The sequence below is a fragment of the Artemia franciscana genome, chromosome 4 (assembly GCF_032884065.1).
Source record: "Artemia franciscana chromosome 4, ASM3288406v1, whole genome shotgun sequence".
NCBI classification, from domain to species: domain Eukaryota; kingdom Metazoa; phylum Arthropoda; class Branchiopoda; order Anostraca; family Artemiidae; genus Artemia; species Artemia franciscana.
In genome coordinates, this window is record NC_088866.1 from 14,472,386 (window position 1) to 14,493,088 (window position 20,703).

The following is a 20,703-nucleotide window of genomic DNA, read 5'->3' on the forward strand; positions in this document are numbered from 1 at the left end:
CCTTTTTGATTAAATAGACCTTTACACTGAAAAGCAGAAGCGTGGCTGGAAGAAACAAAGTCTTGACATAACAACCTCACGTTTTCTTGTCTGACATGTAATATAAGATTCCATTCTAGATCACACACATTGGGCTCTGACTCTAAGACAATCTAAAACCATGCCTTTTGACTCCAGGCAATACATAACTTGCTAATTTTTAATGTCATATTTATAATCCAGTTCAAGGTCAAAGTTTTATTTAACGAAACTGGAGGCTAGTCTGGGCCACCTCGTTTTGCTGTTATACTGATCCCTCTGATTTCTCTTTACAACATGGAACAAAATTGGTACGTTAATGAACAGATTTATTACATAAAACGAAAATTTATTGGTTCCCTGAACACATATATAGATATATAAAGTTTAGGTCATTAGCTATGATAAAAATGTCCCCAGGCAACCAAACGGCTGCATAGTTGCACTACAGAGGTTATTTCGTCTTTAAACGCAAAGAGCTATTATTTTTCTTTTAGTCAAAATTACTTTTCAGAAAATAGTTTTATCTTAGCTAATGGCTAAACAGCGACAAACAAAATCAATCGTACAAACAAATAAAGGGATTTTTAGTTACTCTTCTTCTTCTTATCGTCCTAGAATGAGAAGAAAAATGAATAGAAATAAAAAATTATTTTTAGTACTTTTGACAATGGGTTTACAAAACCTATTTCTTTTCAGGCACAAGCAGCACCTATTACACTCAGAAAGAATTCATATCAAAATTGGTCTTCTGTGTCCATTAAATATCGAACAGCAAGAAACTGCAACCGTCGATTCAACAGAAATAAATCTAATTAAGCAAAAAATTAAACAGGAAATAAGTTTTTTTCTGAAAGTTAATATCCATATTTTTCAGAACCAGTGCATTTTTCAGCATCAGAGTTAAAATGTTGCAAAAAGCCAGAGAAGCAACATTAGCGTAAGTCTTAGATAAAAAAAAAGGAGTAATCTAACACGTTCAGCAAGAACGCCTATTTTTGTTTTAATTTATTTTTGAACCAAAGGAAATTAAAAATATCAAATGTAAAAACTTTATCCAGGACTTCCATAGATAATGAGTAATTGGTTGAAGATTATATATAACAATAACTAAAATAATAAATACAACTTGTAATAGCTTTCCAAACTTTGATGGCAACTGAAAATTAAGCTTATGCTGAACCAGTTGAAATTCCTGTATATACCTAACCATTGCCTGAGAAGCTGAATAATAAACAGAACCAAACAACTGATAAAACAAAATTAGTCATATATAAGGCTAATCATCAAATTCATTCCATCCTAGGATCTGAAGTCAAATTTAATTTATTTTCACGTAAGTACAATCATTACCATTTATTAGTTTACATTTTTAGACTTTAACATCATATGGGAGGCAACACTCCTTAACTTGTATATTAAAAAAAAAAAAGTTTTGAATTCTTACAAGCTTAAAAAAGAAATCTATTACCAGCTTAATCTGGAACAGAGACTATGGGCTTTAATTGAATGAACCCCTTCCAAATGAAGTGACCTTGAAAAAACATACGAGAGGCAAATGTTTCTTTACAATAGACAAAGGTAAGGTATCATTACTGATGTGTCAACTGGCTGAAAGGATAAAAAAAGCTACAAAAAAAATGCCCTGAACAGTTTCTTAGTAATAGAAAGAAAGCAAGATCAGATATTCAAATACCGACGAAACAATCTTGGTTCAACAGATTAAACAACTACCTTGTCTTTCAAAATACGGAGCAGTTTGATGAAGACATTCACGAGGTCAAGGAAGAGCATCAGACTGTGAGACAAAAAATCCTCATCTCCCATGCGTTTCTTCTCAATTATCAGCTGAGTATCATACAAAATGTAAGCACAGAAGACACCAAGGCTCAAGTACATTGTAGCCTAAATGAACACAAAAATTAGATAAATATAGCATTTCCAAGCGTTTTCTTGTTCGTAAACTTTTTTTTATATTTTTGCCCTGTTTTTTCTTTTTTTCACCAAAACACGAATTTGGCCTTTCGAGGCTTTTAAATAAATATCTTTTATTTTATTAACATTATTAACCAGTGTTGTTTCGATTCATTCTGTATTTTCTATTAGTTGGAGTTGCTTGTCATATTGCCTAAAATCTATTTACTGAGTTGGTTCACAGACATCACTTTTAGCTTTAAAAGAAAAATTGGTCACAAATTCCAAAGAAATTTGGTTGCTCCTTTTTGTTTTTTCCTTATCTGCTTCTTTTTTGTATATTTGCATACAATCTATGATGTTTGACACAATGACTGTTTGCATCAAACTAGCCATAGACAAGGACTGAACCACATGCAGTTTATGGATAACTTCCCAAAATTTCCTCACCATCATCAGTAATTACAATTTTTTAGAATTATATTTTACACTATGAAAAATAGCAACAAATGAAGTAAATTTTTCCCTTAGAAAAAGGGCGATTTCAAAATTTACCGATAATTAAATCATATGAACATAATTTGGAGAGTAAAAAAGGAGGGTGTTAAAGAGGTTAATCCACACATCAGTACTACCCCAGGTTACAGTCAACTTTAGAAAAAACAATATTTTTACGCGCGAAACCATTTTGTTTTGGCATCAGAACAGAAACTAAAGAAAAACTCACTTTAAAATTAAGCAAAGTTTTTCAGGAATGTCCCAGGAGAACACGAGAATCCAATCAACTACAGTTTTGTGGTTATTTAGAAATAATTTAGAGGTAGATTGCTTCATTCCATTTCTGAAAGGTACAGGTATTTGTGGCAAATACTTTATCTTAAAGAATGTTTAAATTGAGAGAAATGGAGCAAATAAAGATTTACCTGCCCATAATGTACCCAAGCATAAACATTTCTTATCTTCTTTGCAAATATCTTTTTTGGAGAAATGTAATTAAATTACATTTTCTTTTACTTATCTTTAAATCCATTTTTCTTATCCATTTTATGACTTTCTTTTTCAGAAGCACCCAGAATTTTCATTATAAACAATGTCACTTGCTATGATTATGATAGCCAATTCTTCTTTTGGTATATAAACTTTAAATATAAAGATAGTTGCAACAACAAAACTTCCCAAAGATTAGTACATCAAAGCTGTTTCCCCTCACCACAGAGCAGAGGTAGGTTGATACAGAATAATAGTATAATGAGATTTCACGAACATTTTCAGATACTGTACAAAAGTATGAAATAAGAACTAATCTTGCTCTAAAATAGAAAAACTGAGACTTTTCAAAATTTTCAATGAATATTTTATATATTTTAAATAAAAAAAACAAATCAACATTAAAATGAAAAACATAATTTGGTGAATGAATAGAGTTGAATCTTAAGCTATAAAATAACGGTAAAACTGTTGTCATTTCTTGACGCATTGAAACTGTAGGAGAGCAAAAATTATCATGCCAAAACTTACACAGGGAACATAAGCCATATTCAAGAATCAAACAAATTAATCATCAATTCTGAAACTTTTCTTTAAAAAAAAAACCTGGAACAAAATATACTAATAGTTTTAATCTTGAAATTTACTTGTTTCCTAATCAAATACAATATCTTAAATCTAACCTCTCCCTTCTTTACCAGTTTTTACGAATTACATGTTTCCTAATCAAATACAATATCTTAAAACTACCCTCTCCCTTCTTTACCTTTAAATGAAAAGTTGGCTAGAAAACTATCTTCAAGGAACATATAAAAAATATTTACAAGCAAAAGTTTTTTTGCTTAACTAAAAGACTAAAATTTATCTACAGTTGACGTACAGATGCGAACACACATACAGAGGATGCCCTCCAGCCAAAACCCCCTTCGAATTTCATAACTTTTTTGGCAATTCCCAATAATTCCATAGAGCTTATTTCTTTCTGTCTCATCTTTTGAAGAATCTGACCTCATCCACTAAAAACGAACTATGACACCAAATTCTTTCAGCGATTCAAATTCATTTTGTGACAAAAAATATATCTGAAAAATCTGTTGGTTGTTGGGCTCATGTTTTGATCTTTTCTTTTCCTTGTCTCATTCTGAATGCTCAGGATACAAAAAAAAACTTACATCTTCCACAACGTTTCCTCCCATGAAGATTCTCAACAAAGTTACTGATAGGAGGTAGGTCGAAAGAGGTCCTCCTAGAAACAACCACTTTCCACTTGGTGACAAGATAGAGCAGACGCTAAATCCAATAAAAATCAAGGCAGTTCCAACAAGAGCCGTTGTGATAATGGTGGGATCATTGAACAGCAAAACCATCTGGATAACAGGGGCCAGGCTCACACCTTAAAGAGTTACTATCAGCACAGCATCTTAACCAGCCAGAATATCAATACATAGTAGAGAGAAAGAGGAAGGTGAGAGAAGGAGAGAGCAGAGGAAAGAGAGAGGCAGGGAGGGAGAAAGGAGTAGAAACACTATCTTGAATTACTATTTCTCCCATTTTAGAGCACGTTTTTTACATTTTGAAGAAAAAATAATATGGATGGGAAAGAGGTTAATGCAGAACACTGAAACATTTATTTAACTTACTTGCTTATTCAAGGAAATGGATAGAACACTCATCATTTTAAAAGCTAGAAGCCTAATACATTATACACATATTGTAGAAGCAGGTAGATAGCAAATTAGTCATTTGCATAGGTTGGAAAAAACAGATTATATGCACAGATCATACACTGTAAATTGATTAACAAACAGTTCGTGGTAACGTACTGTGGTAAGGAGCGACCCAGCTCAATAGTAAACGAAACTATAAAAAGCGGATGCTAAAAATTTCCCCCCTCCCACTCCCATGATCATTCCCCCCCCCCCAAAGTCAACAGATCAAAATTTTGAGATAGCCATTTTGTTCCGCATAGTCGAAACCCATAACAACTATGTCTTTGGGGATGACTTACCCCCCACAGTCCCTGGGGGAGGGGCTGCAAGTTACAAACTTTGACCAGTGTTTACATACAGTAATGGTTATTGGGAAATGTACAGACGTTTTCAGGGGGATTTTTTTTTGTTTGGAGGTGGGGTTGAGGGGAGGGGGCTATTTGGGAGGATCTTTCTTTGGAGGAATATGTCATGGGGGAGGAGAAATTCAATAAAAAGGGCGCGGGACTTTCTAGCATTACTATAAAAAACAATGAAAAAATGAACATGAAAAAGTTTTTTCAATTGAAAGTAAGCAGTAGCATTAAAACTTAAAACGAACAGAGATTATTACGCATATGAGGGGTTCTAAAAACACTTTAGCAAGCGAGGTATTTAGGAGGAGATAAATACCTCGCTCTTTATGCTAAAGTATTTTTAGTAATTTCAACTATTTATTCTATGGCCTTTCTGATTCAGGGGTCATTCTTAAGGAATTGGGACAAAAGTTAAGATTTAGTGTAAAGAGCGAGTTATTAACAAGGGGACAAACCCCCTCATATACATAATATAAATATAAGAATATAAAAGTTTGTCACGTAAGTTAATTCTTAAGTAACGTTTATTTTTTACTAATAAAAACATTTGTTAAAAATTAAAAGTTCTAGTTGCCTTTTTAACGTAACCGAAAAATTGGAGGGCAACTAGGCCTCCTTCCCCACCTCTTATTTCTCAAAATCATATGATCAAAACTAAGAGAAAGCCATTTAGCCAAAAAAAGAATTAATATGCAAATCTCATTTTAATAGTTTATGTGCGGAGAGCCAAAATCAAACATGCATTAATTCAAAAACGTTCATAAATTAAATAAAAAAACTAGTTTTTTTAAACTGAAAGTAAGGAGTGGCATTAAAGCTTAAAACGAACAGAAATTACTCCGTATATGAAATGGGTTGTCCTCTCCGCAATCCCTCGCTCTTTACGCTAAAGTTTGACTCTTTGCCCCAATTCTACTTTTTAAAACAATTAAAAACTTTAGCGTAAAGAGCGAGGCGTTGAGGAGGGGACAACCCATTTCATATACAGAGTAATTTCTGTCCGTTTTAAGTTTTAATGCCGCTCCTTACTTTCAATTAAAAAAAAAAACTAGTTTTTTTTTATTTAATTTAAATCATAGAACCTTCTTTTTCTCTTTAATCCACTGAAGGACCCAGAACTTCTATAAGATATAAAATAAACTGAATACAAGAGTAAAAATGTCTTTTTTTGCACAAAACCATTCTGTCTGGTTGTATCAAATTTATGTAACTTCTTTAACCATGTTTACTTTTTCACTTTGCTGAATTTTTTAAGTGTTAGGGCGGGTTTCCAGCATTTAAAAACCAAGTGCTTTACACATGCAATATTATTCCCATGGCAAACTCCTTCTCGCATTTATTATTCATCATAAACTAGATATTTTGTAACGAATTTTTTTGCTTAGTAAACAAACAGCTCTTTCCTGGATACATCAAAAACATTGATGAGGGTAATATTTTTTGCAAGGTCTTACAGCAACATCTTTCTTGCTGAGTATATTCTTCCTGATGCATCCTGATTGCTCTTCAGATTTCGTTTCAATAAATAAAAAATCCACAACCCACGATCAGGGACACACACCATTTTTTCCTTTTTTTTTTTTTAGGGAATGTAGGTTTGAAAAATGGGTAATTGTACAGAAAATTTAAAATATTGGGGAAAAAAACTCAATATTCATGGGACCACATGCCTCAGCGTCGTTTCCTGTGTTCCTGATTAACTATTAATCAGCCAGATGAAAAGTTTTTACATAGAGATTAATTTTGTTTTACTTTTTTGACTCATTTTACCAATGTGTAAATGTACATTTTGAGTTTACTTTGATTTCTGTCACTTCTAAAGCCTTGGGTTATATAGCACTAACAAATGAAAAAAGTGACATTAATCAACCTAACATTCTTGATTTTCTTCTTTTGGTATTATTTAATTTTAACATTAGACATACGCAAGGGGTCTTTGGGAAAAGGTTCCTAACAAATCTTGAAGTTTTTTGCAATTTCACCAATTGTTTCATATTTATAATATTTTGTATTCTTTTAATTTGCCTCCTTGTCTGTATAAAAAGCTTTGCAAATGTTTATAGCTACAGCCCAGATGCGGTTTCAGGACAGAGAAGCACTTGCCCTGGGGACGGACATTTTAGGGGTGCAAAATTTCAAAGAAATAATTTAATGACTATAATCATTTTGTAATTTTGAAATTTTATTAATAAAAAAGAGGCCACAGTTAATAAATGAAATCAAGTAGTAAATTATTAATTAATTAACAAAATAAAAATAATACAAAAAAATAATTATTAATTGATTAATATATTGAAAATTTTTTTTAATATTTTTTTCTTTTTAATTAACCTCAAAATGTTGTAGGAAACAGGAGGGGTGGGGGGCTAATCAAGATTTTTCCCAGACACAAGAGGGGTCAGAACCGCCACTGTTGCAGCCTAAGGCTTCAAAAGCTGGAGGACCAATTATTGCTGTATTAAAAGACTAGAATAATACATTCTCCTTTATTACAACTCTTCTAAGTAAGTCACAAGATTTCAGATTAATTTACATATAAGGAAGCCCGAATGTATAAAAAACCAATTGGAGCATTGTGGCATATGTTTTATTTTCATAAAATTGAGAGATTTTATTAGAATTAAAATCTCATATTCATTGTACTAAACAAACAAGTATATGTGAGTGACTAATAAAACTTTCTTAGGCTGAAAAAGCCAGCAAAATCATCAAAAATAAAAGTGTCAATTGACACCAGAAGTACTCAGGAGAGAGGCTTGGGACTGGCCTCCCTGTACCCACTGGATCTGTAAGGCTATTGCAGACACATGGGTCCAGTCAACAGAGTCATATCTATCACTGAAAGGAAGCTGGGGATCGACTTACAGTTCAGAATCTCAAGCTCCAGACTAGAAAACATAGTTCTATGAACTATTCTGCAAATTTTTTGTCTTTGAGGTAAGTATTGCTTAAACCCTCTGGTATTTTAACTCAAGCTTGAAATATAATTAGTTTATGCTTGGAATCAATTACAATTATTGAACACATATTATAAACCATTCGAATAGCCTTGAGGCACAGCACATTTCAGCAAAAAAATAAAAGCATATTTACTGGAGAGAAAAAAACAAGATCATTTAGAAGGTATACATCATTTTTTTGTGGTATTCCTCTTTATACCAGTGATGGAAAAAAGGTTTAAATTGATGACAGCTAAGTTTGGATATTTTTTTTTATTATTTGTTTTTAAACTTAAAATTCAGAAACAGCAAATTATCAATATTCAATAATGCACTAGAAACATTTTAAAAGAACACATAATTATGTGACATGGCTATTTATAGTCTTTTAAATGTTATGGATACTAAACAAAGTAATTCCTACCTTGTATTCCTGTAATCAGGAATCGTTTCATAATTTGATGGGGAATTAAGGATAGAACAGGAATCATAAAAAGTCTTGGATTCATTGCATCCTTTGAGATTACTGTAAATACTCAGCTAACAGTGTGATATACAATCTGTCTCTGATAGGCTGTATATTGACACCATCCTGTTAAGCTTCAAGAATGTGCCTTTCAAATAAGCAAAAAATAAAGGTAAATTCCCTGAGCCATATACCCATAATTCTTCTTTGCAAAATTCACTTAGAGTCAAAGTCAACTTTTTTAAGTTCCTTGAGATAAATTCCAATAGATTCTTTCAATCATCTTCTTGTATATTTTTTGAGCCAAGCTTTTCTAGATTTCTGAGCGAAAGTTTTTATAGATTCCCTGAACAAAGCCCTGGTGGCACCTTGTGTATTCTTTACTCAAATCCCAGTTAATTTTCCAATTCAAATTCTTATTTCCTCTGCCAAGCTCCAATAGATTCAACAAGCTGAGCTCTGGGTGATTCCCATGGATAAGACACAGCAGATTCTCTGAGCAAATATCCCATGTATTCCCCAAGGAATAATCCACCAAATGTCCTATAGATCATTAAGTTTGCATATATTTAGCAGATCTGTACTAGTTGGTGTTTTGCTGCAGACTAGTGTAGCCCTGTATGTACTCCTTGAACTTTAGCACCAATGACCATATTTGTAAGCATTTTTAACATATTTACTAAAAAAAAAAAAAAAAAAAAAAAATGGAAGGAAATTTGAATTGAAGAAGGGAAATGGCAGACAAGCCTATTTTTTTCATCAAGCTAAAAAATAGCAACACTTACCAAATGAAAAGCTGCAGGCAAGGAGCATTGATAATCTAATCCCAAACATCTCTTTTGTAGAACCAACAAAAAGAAATCCAAAAAGTGAAAGGAGGGCAAACAGAGCGCCAACCTGTGGTGTGACAATTTCTCTCAACACCTGGATGTATGTACCAAGGGTACATGACACAATTGACATAGCAAGAGTGGTATATACATTCATAAGATGTTTGCGAACAGGTGCTTCACTAGAATGATAATACAAAAACATTAAAAGTTACTAAAAGTAAATACAAATACATAGAGTTGTGAGGTAAGAGTTGCTGAAGCTGGATCCCTTATCCTATCCCTTACAGACAGCTGCAGCAGCTAAAGATTTAGAACATAAGACAAAGATTTTCTTTTCATTGTGACCAGTATAAGCCAATAGTCTAAAATATTCATTCTTATTTGCTGTCTTTGGTTTAGCCTAGAAGATGCCCTTTTGGGTAAATCTTATTAATTTCAAAAATACATATTCATGCACAGACAGATATTTCAAGTGCATATTCTTATATGCTTTGCCTAATCTATGCATTGATATGTACATTCTAGATCTTTACTGAAATACCTACATCAATATTCATCACTGAAGAAAGGTTTAATGCCAATTCCTAAGGATATGTACCTAGCAGCACATTACAAGACATTAGCAAGATCTATGTGCTTTGCAGATTTTTTACACATTAGAAACTTATTTGAAAGCTCTTGAAAATCAAGGCTGGTAAAATTCCAGTTGACTGGCCTTTTGATCTCATGGAAAGTAGAGTTAGATAAATAAAATTTATAGAGATAAATCCAAGAGCAAAATTATGTCACAAGAACATGTTTTCAGGTCCTAGCTCTACTCCTTACCCGTTTATAGTGATTTGAAGACCAAATGAAAAGCAGGTTTTGTGTATAGAAGACCCATCTTAACTTTGGCAGAAAAAATCTGTCTCCTTTATTTTGACTTGAGTCTGATTTTCTTTTACTCCAGATTTTGAAAATATAATAGCATTTTGTTTCCAATCCAAGAAACATGACAAATAAAATGTGTTAAACCTTATAAATGAGGACTTAGCACAGGTACAAGGCTTGAAACAATTTCCTAGTGTTCTAGATCTAATTCTGGAAGTTTTACTTTGATGATGCAAACTTTGTTTTAATTTATCAAAGACCAGGGGGAATAAATAGAAGTAAGTGCTTTAGTGATGATAGTGATGTAAAAAATGGTGGATGCAAAGTGAAAATAATAATAATAAAAACAGAATAACAAAGAAACTAGACATTTTTTGGACATACATCACTGGAAAAGAAATCACTGTGAAAACCGAATTTACACAACAATACAACCTTCACCTGTGAACAATTTCCTAAATCTGGACAACCAAACTAAGAGACGTCATTGTTCTCTCCTGTCATCTATTCCCTTGTCTGTTTCTCTTGTTTGTTATTGTTGGACATTGAATGTGGTGAAGAAGGTGCTGCTATGTTGAAAGTGAAAACCCCTAAAGTGCCAGTGTTGACACGTGTAAGAGAAGCCCACCAGTCAAAATGGTACCAAAAAAGAGACAACATGAGAGCCCTGTAATAGGCAGGATAAGTGCCCAGGATGTGGGCAATTCACAAGCCATCAATTGTGACAATTGCCCCAACTGGTTCTGTATCAAGTGCCTAGGATTAAGCAATGAACAGTATTCCCTGCTAGCGAAAATGAGTCACACTATGAGCTGTGAATGGAGCTGCCTCTGGTGCATCTTAAACAAACTTGTACGCAACAACGACATCCTAACCAAAGCTATTGAATCTTTCAAAACAGAAGTACGTGACGACATTGCTAGCATAACGTCAACTATCAACAAGGGCCTCAAAGAGATTCACGAGGAATTTGCCACGAAATGCAATGTTAGCAAGGTAAAAGCAATTGTTGACTCAGCAATCACTGCACAAGTGACAGGGCTCACACCAGATGCACTAGACAAACACATAAACCACACAGTCCGAAGCAAGCATGACTGGCAGTGATGCAAACTCGACATTGTTGGATATGGGATTCCAATCCAAGCAAGTGACAAAGACTTCTTTGCCAAATATCTCCAGGACACCTACAAAATAGCAACCAACGTTTTCACCACGAAGAGACTATCAGCCTAGGCCCCCACAGCTGTGCAACCACTGCGACACCCACCAGTCCTATTCACATTAGAGAGCTTTACTGAAAAGAAGCTTATCCTGGATGCATCCTACCAGCACAAAGACATGATTTGGTTCTATAGCAACAGCTCCAAAGAAGACCACAACACCAGAAAAATCCTGTTGGAGGAGATGAAGAAGAGACAGGCGAACAGAGAAACAGACCTAGTGATTAGAAAAGGAAAAATCACAAAAAACAGACAAACTCAAGCAATTCCAATGGCAAGCTGCTTAAGCATGGAAGAATCACCACTACCTCCTACCGTCTCAGCCCCCCCAGTACATAGACTATGTGTGAGTGATAATAATGATGTAACAGTAAACTTGTGTGAAAAGTAAAAACAGTGAATTAACAGTTAGATCCCCATGCCCCTCTACATTGTCCCTCAATAGCAACTCTGTGTACCTCAGCTGTAATTCACCCACTTCAACTGTAAGTAAGAACAACAGTGTGCATAACCAAAAGTCGCCCAGACACAACTGAAAACTTGTGAACATTATGACTGCAAACATTGATGTTATCATCAACAAGATTCCAGGACTGGTAACAGTGCTTGAATTAAGTCAGATAGATATTGCAACTTTGACAGAAATTTGCCCTAAGAATTCCAGATTTCAACTGACAGAAGACTCAATCGCCCCACTGGATACAACATCTTCAGCAATCTATCCAAGGAATTCCAGGTAAAAGAAATTCCTATCCAGAATTCTTACTTACCTTGGGTTGAAGCCACTTGGGTATCCCTGTCCCTGCCTAATGAAATGTTTGTCCTAAGTTCAATTTACAGGAGCCCCAGTAGTCCATGCCAGCTGTCCTCTGAAAGAGCAATTGCTGAAATGACGCAAATTCATACTAAGCAACTTCCAAAAGGCAACTTTGCTCATGACAGGGGACTTCAACCTCCCAAGCATGTCCTGTATAGATGGCCAAGGTATGAACTGGTCAAGTCTTGAACAAAACCCACTAGTTCAAGTCCTTGCTGATAATTTTCTGTACCAAACAGTAACTGTGTCCATAAGAATGCGTCCAGGACAAAATCCTTCAACACTCAACCTAGTCATAACCAATGACCCAGAAAAGGTGATCAGGACACAGACTCTCAGTCCGATTGGCTCAAGTGACCACATACCAGTCCTCTCATCTATACAACTCAACTCCAAACAGTCAAAATATACTAAGCAATCCTTTACTAATTATTACATGATGATGGAAGAGCTGATAGATGCCAATCTGGAAACTTTGATCTCAGATGATGTGGAAGCTTCATGGCTAACCCTAAAAAGTACCCTACTAGAGATCCAAGCCAAACACACCAGCATGACATAGAAAAAGAAACCAAAAACTATACCTTTCCTCACCCCAAAAATCAAGAAACTATGCATTAGGAAGAAAAAACTTGGATAAGTTTGTGAAACAAAAAAGACACCAGTATACAAGAAGTACAAAATCGCCAGGAACCTCCTCAGAAAAGAAATACAGAAACTCACAGCAAACTACAAAGAACATCTGGCCAAAAATGTCAAGGAAAACCCTAAGTAATTCTGGAAACATATCTCCCTGCAACAACCAGGCTGACACTCAGTACAAGACCTGGAAAATAACAGCTCAGTCTCTTCCTGTGCCTCCAAAAAAGCCAACCTTCTGAATCAGCAGTTTGCCTCAGTATTTTCTAAGGATGACCCCAATCAACCCTCCCGCCAGCAGAACAGGCTCACACTCCCTTCTCAATGTTACACTCACCAGTCACACTAGAAGAAGTAACCAAACAGCTTAAGGAACTTGATGCCAACAAATTGACTGGACATGATGGTCTGAGTCCACAACTGCTGAAGGAACTAAGCCCTGCTTTATCAGCGCCCCTGGTAAAACTATTTAACTTGTTGCTAACACAAGGAAAGCTTCCAAGGGATTGGAAGAAGGCAATTGTCATCCCAATTCATAAGAAGGGTAGCAAAACTTCAGCAGCAAACTATAGACCTATCAGCCTTACCTGTGAGGCATGCAAGGTCATGGAGAGAATTGTCAACTTATGCATCATTAACCATCTTGAGGCTAACTCACTCATCAGCAGCAGCCAGCATGGTTTTTGTTCTAAGAGATTGGTGGATACAAACCTTCTTGAGTCTTATTGTCTTGTAACTGACCTACTAGAGAAAGGAGTACCAGTAGATATAATCCTGCTGGATCTAGCCAAAGCTTTCAACAAAGTTTGTCACTGCTACCTCATTCACAGGCTACATACCCTATCTCTTAGTCCACAAGTGACCAGTTGGATCAGGGATTTTCTGAGGGACAGAACATAGCAAGTGAAAGTGACCACAGGACCAAACAGTCATGTACTCTCTGATGAAGTCAAAGTTACCAGCAGGGTCCCCCAAGGCAGTGTCCTGGGCCCTACCCTGTTCAATATATACATAAATGAGCTAGCTCTTATCACCAGTAACAAAACCACTCTTTATGTGGATGATTCAAAACTCATAGGTCCTGCCAACACCCCTTCAGCCCTCCAATCCCTCCAAACTGCTGGAATTCTACACTGAACAATGCAAGGTCATACACTTTGGACACAACAACCCCAAGCAATAGTACCTTATGACCCAAAACCCTGGGAGTCTCCACATACTGGAGCATGTTCAGGAGGAGAGAGATGTTGGAGTTGTTGTAGACTCCCAGTTGAAATTCAGCTCCCAATCACAGAAGATCTCAGTCAATTCTAGCAGAGCCCTAGGCATCATTAAACACAGCATTACCAGCAGAAGTAGACATGTAATCACCAAGCTCTGCAAAGGACTAGTAAGACCAAGATTGGAGGTGGGGACCATCCTGGCCGCCCCTTGATTCGAAAAGGACAAGGTAGTTCTTAAGCAAATCCAACAAAGGGCCACTAAGCTGATTGCCAGTATGGAAAACAAGCCTTAAAGTGAATGGCAGAGGGAACTCAAACTCCCCTCTTTAGTCTACAGGTGGAAACATGGGGACATGATCCAGGCACACAAACTCCTCTCTACCAATCAAGAAAATGAGCTCCTGAAGATTGACCCCTCCCACAAAACATGATGACACCCAAAACAAATCCACAAACTTCATGCAAGGATTGGAGCAAGATGCAGCTTCTTCTCTAACCAGATTGTGAACCTCTAGAGCAACCTCAAGGAGAATACTGTTTCTGCTGAATCACCAGATATATTCAAATACTGTCTGGATGCTGAGTGGAGTGAGAAACCATGGAGATTTGACTGGGATGCACCAAAATCTAATCAACCACGTATGCAACTGTCATCACAAAGAGTGATTCAACAGAATCAAAACTCCTTATTTCACTCCAAGCTGTGATTTATGGTAATAAGTTACAATCTAGGCTTTGGACTGATTCAAGAAAGTTGCAGAAAATAAACTACTTTCTAAGATAAAAAGGCCCCTCTTCTGAGCAAGTACCTTATATCAACTTAGTAAGGATACTGTGCTATTTTAGTGGGTGACAGAGATATCAGCAGGGATAACACTGATGTGTCTCCTTTTCTGCTCTTCTATTTTATACAAGATTATTGTACAAAATGCATGGTTGTAGTGAGACAAATTAAGAGTTCATATTGAAAGTTAATATTAATAAACAAAAAAATCCATGTTCTTTGAGTTTCTTTGCTTGTAAAGAGCAAAGTTCAAATTTAAAAGACATATTTTTTTAATGAAAATTTCCAAATTAATCCTTCTATTCAAAAAATACGGCTTTATTTTTTTTTGGGGGGGCGACACTATTTTTGTGTTCAAACTCACAGTCTTGAAAGATTGACATAATAATCAAACTTTAAAATAAACAGTAAGAGTTTTAGGAGGGCAACAGTCCTCCATAAAATGCAGGATTATGTATAGTAGGCTATAGGATAGGAGACATACAGCACCCCTCAAATATATGGGATTATTCTTGTTCATTTTAAACTTGAATTTAATACAAACTTGAAATTTTGTACTTAAAATGCAGTTTTAAAGCTACTTAATAAATTATTTTTTTCCAAATTATTGGGAGGGGGCAACTGCCCCCCTTACCCCCTCCGTCAGAAATTTATTTTTTTTTTTTTTTTAGTTAAAGCTTGAGTTTTACTCTTCACATCTGCTTTTTGTTTATTTTTACATGCATAGTGACTAGTGAGCCTGACAAAGGAAGATTTTTAGTAAAGACAACAATATAAAAATGGCCAATGCAAGTTTTTGCTCAAATACTGTATAAAACAGATTTTTTCATAGGGCACTTTTTTCCTAAGCTCCTTTCTTAATTTCTACTTGTTAAGGGGACTGGGAGGGGGTGTTTCTATTTTGACACCATATGGCACTTGAAAATGGTATTATAAAGAAAAATTTTGATAAAACATGTAGATATAGGCATTTGCTTTGATATTAGAACTTATGTTTGTGATGAAAATAATTATAATATTCAAATAGAGCAACAATGGACCTTTACCACATTTTGTTCCTCATTATGCACAATATTAATAATAAAATATGAAACTTAAAAATATAAAAGAAAGAACTCAAATTTTCTTTAATCAAACAGTATATACACCAATTGTGCAGATAAAGAACTAGGCTAAGCAGAATATGATAGATTTAAAATCTAGTTTGGAAAGTTGGCTTGCCTATTTGCTAGACAGCTGCTAAAAAGAAGACACTAAAGTGCTATCTAAACTTTTTCAATGTTGGTATTTTGAACTGGGTTTCAGGTTTTATTTTCTTAATTCTCAAAAATATTTTCTATAATTAAAAATTATTATCCTGTTGAATTAATTTTATTGTTAAATTTTCAAGTTAGTGTCAACTTTAATATTCCTTTTTAATCATGATAAAACTTGAATATTGTAGGTTGTTTATTATGCATTAGGATTACTTTCAAAAGTTCAATTCTAACAGCAATTATGGTTCAGCATATTTTTCATCTCTACTGATTTTCTTTGTCTTAGAGCAGTCAAGCCCACTTGGTAAGAATGACTGCAAATAGGTACATCAATAATGTTTTGTATTTTAAGAATTTACACCTGTTGATTGTACATAAAAAGTCTTTCATACTGATTTATTGGAATAAGTAGCCTATGTTATTAGCTTGAATGTTTCAACCATCTACAACACTAAACATCTTAATAAAATAAAAATTCTGCCAAACTTGAATGTTACTGTGTGTATAAAAAAGCTTCAATATAAGGATTTTTTTTAAAGCTTGAAATTAAAAAAAAGTGGTAAAGATATATTAGATACTGTTATAAAATTACTGTAATATAAAAACTTGGACAATAAAATTAATAAAATAAGGTAAAGTTGGTAAAATAAGGTATTCCCTGGGAAATATAGGGTAAAATTTCAGTAAAATTCTAGTTTAGTGACTTCTTGCTATCTCAGAAAGGGATTAGGTAAGGAAAATAAAACTTTTGGGGATGGGTCTACAGGCTAAAGTATATCCCAGGAAGGTATTTTAAAGTACTCACCTCCACTCCTTCTCCCTCTAGAGGGCCCTGAAATTCCTCTACATGACAGGTCCTATACCTATTGAAATTTTGACAAAACAACATTTTACCTTAATTTTCAGTTACTAGTGGCTTTTCTCTGCCTTTAGTTCTGAAAATACAATTCTTGTTATTTGAAAAGAATTCTGAGCCACATCAATGTTTTTTTTCAAAATTTAGGAAATGTATTTGTATATATTTAAAACCTTATAAATTGGGATTGAGCAAAGTTGTGAAGCTTAAAACAATTTTGTTGTACTTCATTGAAGCAGAAGATCTATTTTCCTAGGTTTTTCTTTTATAACACACATATTTTTAAAGGTCAGGACCCCCTAGAGGGAGGGGGAGTAGAGGTAGGTACTTCAAATTCCTTCCTGGGACATAGCCTACTTTGGCCTGTAGACCCATCCCCAAAATTCTCATTTTCCTAACCGAACCCTTTTCTGAGATAGCAAGAAGTCACTGAACTAGAATTTGGTAAAATTATAGCAAACTGTATAACTGGCTTTTGTCTGAAGTGAATATACTTGGTGTCTTTTTTTATGCTATTATAGATACAATAATTGCTTTTACCTTAAATTGATATTTAAGCACTTTTTTAGCTCTTAAAAATTGCAAATTTTCAAAAAATTATGACAGTTCATATAACTAACTTATCAATAAAGCAAACATACCACTTGATGCCTTTTTTTATGTTCTTTATGAATATAATAGTTGCCTCTACCACAAATTCAAATTTAAGCCCTTTTTAAGCTCTTAAAAATGACAAATTTTAAATTAAAGTAAAAATTATCTGTTGTTTCTGACAAAATAATACTACATTTTCCCTGCAGTGTTTTCAACAAAATAATACTACATTTTCTCAGTACAAGGAAGAAAACACCATTACATTGGTAAAATTAATTTATCAAAATTAATGTTGGAAAATAAGTGCTTCTGGATTATATAGCATTAAATAAATGGATTTATAATGAAACAGGAAGTTTGAGATCAATGTTTTAAAGTTTGAGACAAATGTTTTTAGCCTTTTTTATACCCTATATTTAGGTAATTTTTAAGAGCTCAAAAAGTACTTAAATCTGAATTTGAGGTAGAAGCAATTATTATATTTGCAAATAGCATAAAAAAGGCACTGAGTGGTATATTCACATAATATAAAAGCCAGTTATACAGTTTGCTATAATTTTACCTAAATTGCTGTTTTAGAATTGCCCTGTAGTTAGAAGACCAATTGAGCATTTTTTTTTGTCAAAAATTTTTTAAGCTTCTAATTAAAATTTTAAACAATTTTGATCTTCCTAGGCTTAAAAAGGTAATGCCCTTCCTCTATCATGAGAGCCAATAGGTAAAAATTTTCTTATTGTAATGAAATCAAGCTTTGTTAAAATAATAGCCTACTTAGTTTAGACAATGTTCCTATTACCTAAACAATTGTTTATGGTCATGAAACTATTATTAATAGATGCATTTTGACTTTAGGAACATCTTTTCTCTCTTGCAAAACTACCATAAACTCACTGTTATGGAGTTATTCCAGCCCAAATATCCTGTATTTACACATAGACTATAGAATTGTGATCATTTGTTTTTGTTGATTGGACATATGAAATTGTGAATCTGAAATAGTTTAGAAACAAATTTGGGCTATATATTTGCACATCAGGGGGGTGGGGGAAAAGCATATTATATATTAAATATGTAAACTAGCCATTGCTATATTTAATATATGCTAAGCTTTACTCCCCCCCCCCTAATGTGCAAATATATAACTCCATAATGGTGAGACTGCAGTAATTCTGCAAGAGAGAAAAGATGTTAAAAAGTGAAAATGGATCTATTAACAGTAGTTTCATGACCCTAAACAATTGCTGGTAAAATTGGAGCAAACGGTATTACTGGCTTTCATATAAAGCAAATATACCACTTGATGCATTTTTTAATGCTCTTTACAAATATAATAATCACTTCTACCAGGAATTCAGATTTAAGAACTTTTTGCCCTCTTAAAAATGACCTAAATATTGGGTCATTACAAATCTGTAATGGTTTAGAAACAAATTTGAGCTATATATTTGCACATCAGGGGGGGGGGGGGTGAGGGCAAAAGCATAGCATATATTAAATATGTAAACTAACCATTGCTGTATTTTTTCAAAGATCTGTAAATAGGTGTACATTCCCTAATCTAGTTAAAGAGAAATCACCAGTGCAACAGCACAAACACATAAAAAAAAAGCAATGATTAGTTTACATATTTAATATATGCTATGCTTCCCCCCCCCCCCTGATGAGCAAATATATAGCCCAAATTTGTTTCTAAACTATTGCAGACTTGTAATAACCCCATATTTAGGTCATTTTTAAGAGATCAAAAAGTGCTTATTTCTAAATTTCCAATAGAAGTGATTATTATATTTGTAAAGAGCATTAAAAAAGGCATCAAGCAGTATATTCACTTTAGGTTATATGAAAGCCAGTAATACTGTTTACTCCAATTTTACCCAATTGTTCAGGTAGGCTAATAGGAACATTGACCCTTAGTTTAGGACACATAAATTAGATAATCATTTGTTTTATTAATTTAAAAATAACAATATTTTTTTATCTATTTATAAATAGATGGCAAAAAGTATCTAAACTAGACTTTTACCCTAACTTAGATTGTAGGTCCTAAAGGCTCTAAATGATTGGAGCCTTTAGGCTTCAATCACATAGGCTACACCTAACAACTTATGCTAAGTTTTACTCAAAACAGTAGACTAATTTAACAATGGCCAGTTGATGAACTTACACATGGGAGTTGAAGTTCCGCTTGAATTGCTCCATATTTTTCATAAAAGACGCTTCCATTCTTAAGCAACTAACGTTCGCCTGACCAATTTCCAAAATTACGTGTCACTTTCTCACTTTCTTTTCTTTGCAAAGATCAAAGCTTCGTTATTTTCTTATAGAAATTTTCTTAGATGGCAGTTTAGATCTTCATGACGCTGTCTGGTGACCACTGACAAAATGTGTGTAATAAATTTTTTGTATTCAGTTATCTTACAGGGGCGTAACTTGCTATGGAGAAAAGGGGGGCAATTTCCACCTCTAGACCCAATTTCGCCCCCCAGACATTAGTTTGCCCCACAGCCGAAACTTAGTTTCTGCAAAAAATCTTGTCAAAATGAAGGTAAGCCTGCATAATTCAAGTCTCCAGAGAAACAGGTAAGTTTTCTTTAGTATAGCTTCACCTTTATCGAAATATACGACTTTTTTTCAGTTTTCAATGCCTTTTTCGATTGATTTGGGAAAATTGGCTCCAACCTTTCCCCCTTCCCCCACCCACAGAATTTGACGAAATTTTACTACCGTTATCATATACTTTTTGTTTGTGCTGTTGACTTTCCAAAGTATTAAGCTTTAAAACGTTTCAAAAGGAATTAAAAATCGATATTGAAGCCTAAAAAGAAACAACTAACGTTCTGTCATAATTGAAGCTTAAAACTAACAATGATGCTTTCAATGAATAAAAGACCTTAATTAAACGTATGTTAAAGTGAATGGGGAAGTTAAAGCTAAAGTGAACAAAAATTCTCATGAATAAATAATAAAATCTTAAACAGATAGCTGTAAAACGAATATTTAAATAAAACTTAATATGAACAGACAAAGATTGATGATGCTGCCACCTTCTCATCATCTATATAGGTTAGAAGCTATAGCCCCAAAATTAAAAAGAATGTTCCGAAAACTACTAATTGACGTTTTGAAAGTTTATTCAGGTTTCAGTTTTCCTATATTCTTCGGTGAAGCCGTAGCTTTCATTAATTAGTCAACTTCTGGATTCTCTGTAAGTATAATTGC

At 34.1% G+C, this 20,703-nt stretch overlaps 1 protein-coding gene across 1 annotated transcript; it reads right to left on the bottom strand.

Annotated features, from left to right (window-relative positions):
- Positions 1–330: 330 nt before the first annotated feature.
- LOC136026032 (probable Bax inhibitor 1) lies at positions 331–19,816 on the bottom strand. The gene is made up of 5 exons (XM_065702190.1): positions 19,649–19,816; positions 9,175–9,401; positions 4,092–4,312; positions 1,753–1,923; positions 331–632 (listed from the first exon to the last, which is right to left on the bottom strand). The coding sequence occupies exons 1-5, from the start codon at positions 19,705–19,707 to the stop codon at positions 606–608; spliced, it is 705 nt and encodes a 234-aa protein (XP_065558262.1). The 5' UTR covers positions 19,708–19,816; the 3' UTR covers positions 331–605.
- Positions 19,817–20,703: the final 887 nt, after the last annotated feature.

What these genes read in the sequence shown, in the direction of transcription:
- LOC136026032 (XM_065702190.1), bottom strand. Translation starts at nt 19,707, where the DNA reads ATGGAAGCGTCTTTTATGAAAAATATGGAGCAATTCAAGCGGAACTTC. An exon ending in CGGAACTTCAACTCCCATGT is followed by an intron (nt 9,402 to 19,648) that starts GTAAGTTCATCA and finishes TTATCATTCTAG; the next exon opens with TGAAGCACCTGTTCGCAAAC. An exon ending in TCCGTATTTTGAAAGACAAG is followed by an intron (nt 633 to 1,752) that starts GTAGTTGTTTAA and finishes TTCTCATTCTAG; the next exon opens with GACGATAAGAAGAAGAAGAG.